This window comes from Dermochelys coriacea, chromosome 8 (genome assembly GCF_009764565.3).
Source record: "Dermochelys coriacea isolate rDerCor1 chromosome 8, rDerCor1.pri.v4, whole genome shotgun sequence".
Taxonomy (NCBI): Eukaryota; Metazoa; Chordata; order Testudines; family Dermochelyidae; genus Dermochelys; species Dermochelys coriacea.
Window position 1 is genome coordinate 84,444,091 of NC_050075.1, and position 10,221 is coordinate 84,454,311.

At 45.0% G+C, this 10,221-nt stretch overlaps 1 protein-coding gene across 2 annotated transcripts in view; it reads right to left on the reverse strand.

Annotated features, from left to right (window-relative positions):
* Positions 1 to 9,009, reverse strand: part of ST6GALNAC5 (ST6 N-acetylgalactosaminide alpha-2,6-sialyltransferase 5) — a 106,434-nt gene extending 97,425 nt beyond the window's left edge. Inside the window, exons 1-2 of one of the 2 annotated variants that reach the window (XR_006273653.1) lie at positions 8,729 to 9,009; positions 7,452 to 7,694 (exon numbers count right to left, since the gene is read on the reverse strand). Coding sequence is in view for 1 of the 2 variants with exons in the window: in XM_038414757.2 (XP_038270685.1) it covers positions 7,452 to 7,694; positions 8,729 to 8,743 (258 nt within the window). In the remaining variant the exon portion in view is untranslated. The remainder of the gene's footprint in view (positions 1 to 7,451; positions 7,695 to 8,728) is intronic. The other variant, XM_038414757.2, reaches the window with a different exon arrangement.
* Positions 9,010 to 10,221: the final 1,212 nt, after the last annotated feature.

Below are 10,221 nucleotides of genomic sequence, written 5' to 3' on the forward strand. Positions count from 1 at the left end.
CTGCACAACGTGCTGTACTGAGCAATGCAGGTTGGATTAATGTAGAAGGTCGGTAACAAAAGGAAAGCTCTGCCTGTAATCAGATGTTCTGCAGATTTATAAAAAGAAAAGGAGTACTTGTGGCACCTTAGAGACTAACAAATTTATTTGAGCATAAGCTTTCATGAGCTACAGCTCACTTCATCGTATGCATTCAGTGGAAAATACAGTGGGGAGATTTATATACATAGAGAACATGAACAATGGGTGTTACCATACACACTGTAACCAGAGTGATCACTTAAGGTGAGCTATTACCAGCAGGAGAGCGGGGGGGGGGGGAACCTTTTGTAGTGATAATCAAGGTGGGCCATCTTGATTATCACTACTAAAGGTTCACCCTACCCCCCCGCCCCACTCTCCTCCTGGTAATAGCTCACCTTAAGTGATCACTCTGGTTACAGTGTATATGGTAACACCCATTGTTTCATGTTCTCTATGTATATAAATCTCCCCACTGTATTTTCCACTGAATGCATACGATGAAGTGAGCTGTAGCTCATGAAAGCTTATGCTCAGATAAATTTATTAGTCTCTAAGGTGCCACAAGTACTCCTTTTCTTTTTGCGAATACAGTCTAACACGGCTGCTACTCTGAAACCTGCAGATTTATAGACATCCCTGTAAGTTCTGACTTCCAATTTCCACCTAAGTTTCGGTACAGGTTAAAGGGGAAAACTTAAGGGAAAGTCATCAAGCAGAGGTGGGCAAACACTACAGTTTCCTTCATGGCAAGTCTCCTTTGGCTCAGCCTTGCTCCCACTGTAGTCATTAGAAGCAGAATTGGGTCTCTTAAGAGGACAGTTTGCTTGAATTGCCCATAAGTAAAACTCAACATGTGAGAACTGTACAACATGGCAAATTTAAAAGGATATCCAATATAATAGTATAGTACAGTGCATACTACAGATACATATAAGAACACTAACGATGAAAAACAAAGCATTTTGTGAACCTTCTAGCGTATGTGTATGTGTGATGCTGCTATTATTTATTAATATATGATTATATTAATATTCACAGTGGAGAGATATTTACTGTAGCTTCACTGTTCTCAAGTCAGAGTGACGGTCATAACTAGGATCAATGGAGAAACCACAGACAAAAATGGATCCTGCATTTTTAGAGTCCTTCTATGAGTTCTGCTATTTTCCACAAAGTCTGTAAAGAAAAAGAACTTTCTACCTTAGTCTGTTGTAAAGAAGGGATCAGTGCATTATGGTACATTTCATGGATGTCACATAATACACATGAAATGTGACATTTTGAAAGTGTGAGAAAAAGCCTAGATACTTTTACAGCATTTCAAACCAAAAAGGACTGCAATATGCGAATTAACCACTGTCAGCTGAATTAGCCTGAGTTAACTCTGTCTCAGTCTGACCACCTCTCCCATTGTTGTTCATAACTGTACCAAAATCAATCTATAGGACTAAAAAAAATATCTCCCAAATAGTTTTGTGTTGTTTGGGTTTCTATGAAAGAACATTTTAAAAACACTGAACACGTGGATAAGTTCAGTGCAAAGAGATGAGTTTAATAAAAACTAGTTTTAGTTGTTAAAATTCTTCAAATATATAAAATCCATCAAGCAAAAAAGTGAATGAAGCTTTACACAAATTTCTGAGTTCTGATGACATTCAAACTACTTGGGGACAGATCCTCAGATGCTGTAAATTGTCATAGCTTCATTGACTTCACTGAAGCTATGACAATTTACTCCAGTTTAGGATCTGCCTTTGATATTTACGATCACAGTAACCAGGGATGTTATCAGAATCACATTATTTGTGTGTGTGTTAATACAAGCTTTTACACCAGGGGTGGGCAAACTACGGCCTGCAGGCTAGATCCGGCCCATCAGGGCTTTGGATTCAGCCTGCGGGATTGCCACCCCTGTGGCGCCGCAGGGCTAAGGCAGGCTCCCTGCCTGCTTGTACCCGTGCCGCTCCTGAAGCGGCCGACACCATGTCCTGAGGCCCCTGGAGGAGCAGGGGACAGAGGGCTCTGCGCACTGCCCTCGCCTGCAGGCACTGCCTCCTGCAGCTTCCATTGGCTGGGAACGGGGAACCATGGCCAATAGGAGCTTCAGGCGAGGTACCCGCAGGCAAGGGAAGCACGTGGATCCCTCTTCCCCTCCCTCCCCCAGGGGCTGCAGGGATATGGTCCTGGCCGCTTCCAGGAGTGGCGTGGGGCCAGGGCAGGCAGGGAGCTTGCCTTAGCTCTGCTGCATGCTGCTGCCACCCCGGAGCCAGTCAAGGTAAGCGGAGCTGGGCCAGAGCCTGCACCCTGAACCCCTCCTGCACCCCAACCCCCTGCCCTGAGCCCCCTGCCGCACCCCTCTGCACACCAACCCCCTGCCCTGAGCTCCCTACCCTGAGCCCCCTGCTGCACCCCTCACCCCTCCCGCACCCCAAACCCCTGCCCTGAGCCCCCTGCTGCACCCCTCCTGCACCTCAACCCCCTGTTTTGAGCTCCCTGCCACATCACACACCCCTCCTGCACCCCAACCCCCTGCCCTGAGCCCCCTCATACACCCCGCACCCCTCCTGGCCCCAATCCCTTGCCCTGAGCCCCTTCCTGCACACTGCACCCCCTCCCACATCCCGCACTCCCTCCTGCACCCCAACCCCCTGCCCCAGCCCTACATTCATGGCCCTGCATGCAATTTCCCCACCCAATGTGGCCCACCCTTGTTTTTACATGTTGCATGATGTGAGTTTATGTATAACAACTTCATACCTTAGGTGCATAATGAAATAAGAGACCAGAGACCAAGTTTCTTCAGCTACACTAGATACTCAGGCTTATCAGGTAGCTATATTTCTTTAAATGTGTTTCTGTTTTGATAAAAATGTTTTGCTAACATATTTTATCAATTAACTAAATTCCTGGCCTGTGTAATTATACTGCATATCCGTAGTCAGTATCTCCATCAGCCAAATTCCACCTTAGATAATTCTTATTTTTGAAGACTTATACTTCACACAGCTACCTGTGCTGCATTCCCCTCTCTATCTTTTACTTTCTATTGCCAAATTCTGTTGTCCACACATTCAAACAAAAATACCAATAAAGTCAATGGAAAGTTTGCTCAATTAAGGACAGCACAAATCTGACCCTGTATTTTTAAGTCAAAACCATAAATGCATAACATGCTAAGCTGACTGATACGTAATCAGGAACAGTAATGTGTACAGTACTTTGAGAGATTACAGATGGTAACAGTGCCAAACCAGAATTGCTGGCTGTGTGCAGAGGTGCCTGCAATCTGGAATAAGCGAACGGTACCATTTTCTATCTCTGTCACATGCTCTGTAATGCAAATTGAATGTTATCACTTATTGCACACAGAAGCTGCTAAAAACTTTAAGCAAGGATAATCAAAATGCAATGAACCAGTATTATGATTTGCTAAGATGAGAAAAATAGAGATCACTGCTGGTGGCACAAAAGTAACAAAATATAAACACAAGATAGTCAGCATCCAATTAATTATAACACTTTCAAACAGCTCCAAATGTAAGCATGGTAAAACACATTTCTCTACTATGTGTATATATTTTTTCACCCAATTAAATCTTTTCAAGTCTTCTTAAAATCAAACACTGTATCCGATTGTACTCTTTCTTCTCCCTCAAAGTTTGATGGAAACATTAAATACTTTTTCCATTTTTAATCTATTAACTGAATTAGTGTTTAATAACTATATGTGCTATATGTACAGACTAATTCCACTATCTCAGAACACAGAGGCAGTGCCATGAAAAGAAGCCAATACCCCTCTGTCATACATAACTACATACTGCTGAGCTTTATGTCACGACAAACTCTCCCCTGACAAGGGTATTCCAGAATAAAGTCTCCCCCTGGTACATCTGTTAGGTCATAATGCCTCCATCAAGATGGTTATTGCATAATAAAGCCTCCACTCCACAGTGGAACTTTTATGGATAGAGGACTTCATTCATGTTGTTAGCCATATGCCACAGAAGTCTTCACTACAGCTCAACTTCAATGTTTGACCCCCCTCTCACCAGGACCACTCTCCTTGATCTCCTCAGAAGCAATTGACTACTCTATTCCGAAATGCTGTATGATTCTGTGAGATAACAAAATGGAATAGATTGAACCCTCAGACTCATTTTCCTTATCCCCATAATTTTCCAGATAAGAATAGTTAATGTGATGACTCTATGAGCCATTCATCCCAAACATGTCAATGTTGTTGCCTGTTTAGGTGGATGGAGTAAAGAAGAAAGCAGAATAATTTTTTTCCATGTAGGAGTAAAGTCCCAGTACTAAGGTCTGAGAGATTATGGAGCTATAAGACTATTTGCAGAATGACTCTTCTTCAAACACTGATTAACTGTACTACTCTCTGATCTGTTTAATTATATATATAAATATCATTGTGATCCATGTAAATTAGTGGGTTGGTCATCAAGTTCTCTGAGTGTTTCAGCAAAGGCCTAAAAACTCATATTTTGTTTGCAAGATTGGTTTAGTTATGGTACTTTTTTTAGGGGGTGGGGAATGCAAAATCTTTGGTGGTCTGAAATTTTTTCCAATTATATCTGTGGCAGAACTCTCACATGTTATTGGTAGTAACCACTGGTGAGTCAATACTGGGTAAAAAGCTTTTTAACTATCCAGAGTCTTGATCTCATGTTCACTTCAGAATAATCAGATGGTTAAATACTTATTTCTTGCAAGATTTAGAATACCGCTAGCCTTTCTGTTTTCATAAATTCTGTCCTACTCACATGCAGTAATTGCTCATAAAATATTAGCACTGCCATTTATTGCTAACATTGTGATTCTCATTTTGATAAACTAACAAAAAGTTACATCCCCCTGTCTGATGACTAGGCAGACAGAGCCTGATCCTGCTTCTATGGAAGTCAATATAAAAATTCCTATCAACTACAGATGTCATGAAAGGTGCTGCTTTGATAGTCTGTGAGACCAGTGTCCTCTCTTTAGTGATGGAACAAGTACAGCACAGACAAAAGCAGGGAAAGCTTCTCCAGACTGGCCTGACAATGTGCCTCAGTCTTGCTCTGGTGTAAGAGCTTCTAGGAGTAGCAAGGTGGTTGCTATTTCCCTCATTCTTTAACCTCTCAGCAGCAGCTATCAACAAACAGTGATTTTGTGCCACTCCTGATAGTTTTTATAATGTAAACACCTGGCTACTAGGAACTAAAGGGAGATGTCCCACTTATTTCAGTCATCAGGTGGCAATGATTTTCAACCACTGTTGGCCTGAGATGCTAAGGATAAAATGCTAAGAACCAGATTCAGAGCCATCCAGCCCTTTTCACTATTTTTAAGAGCTCAGTTCAACAAAAAATATTATACAGCTTCTTAAGTGCAAAAGGCTGCTGAAGCTAAGAACATTGGCTGTGATGCAGAATAAAGGTAAAATGAATTAAAACAAGAAAAAAGTTTCAAATCTCAGTAGGTGCTGAGAGGCTCATGCAAAGCTTTCTTCAACAGTGAATAGGAAATTAGATATGTTAGCCATATTCTTAGAAGCTGTGTGGCCATCATGTCTGAGTGGATCTGGAACTACTATTCTGACTGTATATGAAATGAAAGAAGAATGTGATAGGTAATCTGAGCATAGTACATGATAATTAAAATTTAGGGTATGTTTATGCTGCAATTGGAGGTGTGACTAAAGCTCAGATAGGCATACCTGAATAACTTTAACCTAGCTAGCACAGTTAACAAGACCAATGCAGATAAGGTGACAGGGGTTTCAATGCAGGCAAGCAATATAAGTATGTTCTGAGGGTTCCAGGCAGGCTTCTACATCCCATACTGATGCTTCTACCACCACGTCTTTACTGCTATTTGTAGCTGTGTTAGTTAGCTTGAAGCTAGAGCAGATATGCCTACCTAAGCTGCAACCACACCTTCGACTGCGGTGTAGACATTCCTGATGTGATACTTTGCTCTACAAAGGCCCAATGCCTTGATTTTCAGACAAATATTCTCTTCAAGCATAAGGTGATTTACTTTGGTAGTAAACTAGAACTGGCCCACTACTGCCAGTAACTGTACATACTGTAGCCTGTGACATTTTAGTATTGTGAATAATTGTTAAATTTTATCCCTGAAGGGAAATGCCACTACAACCACAAAATACAACCTTTATATGTGCCAATATCTTTCTTTTGTATATTTCTTCTCCTGAGTCTAGATACCACATAAGAGAGCCCTGACTCCACTAGACTCCATCCACCTCCCTGCCTTCTGTGAGGGGTTCCAGGATCTACCCATGCCAAACAACGGGCACTAAGGTCTGTCCTATGTGAGGGGCAGCCAAGATGGCACACCACTGGTGATGAACACCAGAGTCCATCCACCCTTAGGCAAAGGATATGGAAGTCTGACATCCCAGGCTCAAGTGTTCCCAGTCAGCTCACTCTGGGATTTTGAACACCATAGGCAGCGCAACTTGAGGGAAGGGATACCACAGTTTACCCAGAATGGGTGAAGGGCACCAGAGTTTGTTCACCTGAGATCAAAGGGCAGCAATATACATAATCACAGAGATGCACCACAGTCAGCATGCCTCCAAGAGGAAGACCGTGGTCGACAACTTCACTCTTCTGGCACAATGGACCTTTCTACAATAAAGATGAAGCTCATCTATGCTTTCTTGGGGGCCAGTCCAAGTCTGTGGCATGAACTCTTACAAGAACTAAGGACCATCAGAAGCCGCACCACCTTCCACTCTAAGTCAGTTAGTTCTTTGACTAAGCCAGTTCTTTGACTTTGCTGTCTCTAACATAAACCTATAGCAATGGGTATGTATATTATTTTTTAAAAATCAAAAATAAAACACTGCTTGTGGAGAAACAAACACATAACAGGGGTGCAGCCACACTGCTTTCTGCATTACTGGAAGTGCTCAGAGACTACAGGAATGAGTGCAGTATACAAATGTGAGCAGAGAAGAGTAGAATAGGGTGACAGGCATCAGTCCAAAAGCAATGAAACCACTGGTGTACCACCACAGATAAATGGCTAAGGGTGCCAGTCGTACCACCCCCCTCCCACATACACACAGAACAAGCAGAAAACAATGACGTCCCTGCCACCACGAGTCACAGTCCCTCTTCCCATTAAACAAAGGGCAGCAGAGTCACACCAGGGCAAGGGGTGCAGGAGTCACGGCTACCCCATGGACCAGGAGAACCACCACCCCAGTCCCACCCCTCTCCAAGGGGAATGGTGCCAAATGACACGTCTGAGCCAATCATTCAGGACCTGCCAAAGCTTCTGCTGGGAGAGCAGGCCCTGAGCTGGGAGGACCCATAGCTTCCCAAAGGGCCTTGCACCTGCATGGGGTGCTCCCTCCCCCCTCCCCTTGTGTCCAGGCCGGGGTCCCATCGCCTCACCTTGTGGTCCAGGACGCTGATGTAGCCCTCCAGGAGCCCAGCCCCCACAGGGAGCCTGGGGCCCTGCGGGCTGGTGCCCAGCTGCTTGCTCCCCGGCTTCCCACTGGCCGCCGCCGCCGCCGCCACCTGCTGCTGCTGCTGCTGGCTCGGCTCTTTCTGGCCCCCGCCGCCGATGCTGCTGTACATGAGCAACAAGCTGGTGCACATGGTGGTGAGCACTAAACACACCGCCAGCCCATGGCGCTGCAAAGGGGACAAAGAGACACTGAGCCCCCGCGGCGGACGGCCGAGCGCAGGGCCTGGGGCACAGAGCCGCGGACAGAGGGATCCTCACGGGGGAGGGCGCAGTTCAAACCCCGGCCCGCGTGGGCAAAGACTGGACATCCTGGAAGGAGGCGAGGGGAGGGGGGATGGTTCAAATCCTGAGCGGGGGAGACGGGCTGGAGTCTGGGTCTCCTGCTCTGCACCCCCCCCCCTCACCCCCTCCAGCCCTATGCCGCGCTACCTCTTTGCCCCCCTCTCTCGTTCGGTCATCACATTGCGGGGGGGGGGGGGGGGCTACACCTAGCCCGGGGCAGCGGCGACGGTGGGGCTCCCCGTTTGTTTCACTTGCGGGGCAGGGTCTATCCAGGCGGGCGGGAGGGTGCAGCGGCTCGGCTGAGGTGTCTATTTTGGCAGCAATCGCCGCGCCTTTCCCTGGGCAGATCCTGCAAGTTTGACACCAATGAAGACCAGGCAAAAGTGCGGCCAGAGAACTCCAATAATCCGCCGCCGCCGCCCCTCTCTTCTCCCCCCCTTCATCTCTCATCCCCCTCTTCCCCTTTTCCTTCCGCCTCTGCCCCCCCCCCAGCCCCGTCTTTCCCTGTCCCCCTCTCCTTCCTTCCCTTTCCCAGGCTTCCCCTTCTCCCTCCGCTCTCTTTCCCGTGCCTTCATCCCCCTTTCGCCATGCCAGCCGTGCGTTTTAATGACTGTTAGGAATTGTTGCACTAGCCAAGTTACATCCAGACTCCTCCTTTAAGCCGATCTGTTTGCCACACGCCCTGAACAATAACGCTGCACATGAATAAAAGAAAAGCAGGCGGAAAGTTCTCCTCCTCCTCCTCGGTTTTGCTCCCCTTCGTAAAATATAACAAAAGAGACGATACCAGCCCTAGAAGGAGCATATGTCTGATGCCCTGGCCAGCCCCGATCCACTACCCTCGTCCTCTTCCCCACCAGGGCTGCTTTCGTTTGGTCCCCGGGTGACCTAGGATAATGAGGTCCAACAACTGACTTACCATCGGGGTCTTCATTTTGTGCACCTCTTTGTACCGAATCCTCAGGCTTGCGCATCTGGGGCCACTTTTCCCTCTAGGGTTTCCACTGGGAGGAAGCCAGTGACATGTATTTTGCCGGGGATCAGGCTGGAGAGAGCAACGCCCGAGCCCGAGCTGGGGCTGTTGGGGAAAGCACTGCTGTGGCAGAGATTAGAGACAGAATTAAAACTGGACTGGACCCTCTTAGTCTCTCAGGGATCTACACAACTGCCGCCTGCCACTGTCTGCTGGGTCCTAAACTACTCCGGGTCTTTCCTGGTCTCCGGCACTGAGGCCGTTTCAGGATAAGTAGAAGTTAAAGGAAGCCATAAGTTAGGTCGCATTATTCCTCAGAAAGAAACCTCATCTCAGCACACACACAGCAGCCACTTTCCCCTCTTCTGAAACAGAACAGCAGAGAGGGATGGAAACACACTCTACAGTCTTCTGCACAATGTCATACTTAATCAGTGGGTGGGATTCTGATCAACATAAATGAAACCTTTTCAAAATACAACGGCATTATATCCCTGCAGGCTGACACCAGCTTTGCCTTTTTTAAAATCCTGCTTTTAATACTAGGACCCAATCTTCAATTTACCTTATTTCCATTTTGCCTAGAGGAAGATTCGCCCCTCTCTAAGCATTAACTGGGTTTTCTGAGCCTTGTGGTTTTGAGGCAACAATTTTTCATCTAAGTAATTTTCATTTTTTGTTTGTAAATATTTTAACACCCTCCATTTCTAATACAGTATTAACAACTTTTAGAGTCTCCTGCTTCCTTATTATCTAAGAACCCTTCATAATAAGTTTTTAAAAATGTAAACACACGCTGTTCTCACGAGTAAGTGGAGCTGTAGTTTCTTGTACTCTTGTTCCTAATGCCATCCTTCTGGTTGATGGAAATAAAAGTAGTTCTACTATCATTTCATAAGCAGTCTTCTGGCGTCCTTTACTGTTTCCTTCTTTGATTTTGCTGTATTAATGATGCATAGTTCAATTGTGAAAACTTTAATAAAGCAACTTAAATTACATGAATTTCTTGCTCTATGAATTCCATATTTATATATTCGCCCCTTCAAAACAACCCATTTTCAGGTTGGTTTCATATGAAGTTATTAAAATGACAGTATAGCATTTTGAAAAAAATTAGATCTTAATTATGAACATATTTCTTTTGAAATTATTCATCAAAAATAATAGTTCTAATATATGACTTCACATCTAACCTATAGCAATATAACATTAAAGACTACATTAAGGAGAAAATGATCAGCAGGCTAACTCAACCATGTTCACAATAATATCTTTCTCAAGGCTGGAATTGTCAATTTCTCAAGGCTGAAATCCATTTTTTATCTTTACTAATTCATTGGTAGTCTAACAGTGGAACAAATGTCATCTCTAGCTATGGCACAGCATTCAGCAGGTGATGCTTTTTAAGAAAGTAGAAATTATTAGCAGAAACAAAAATG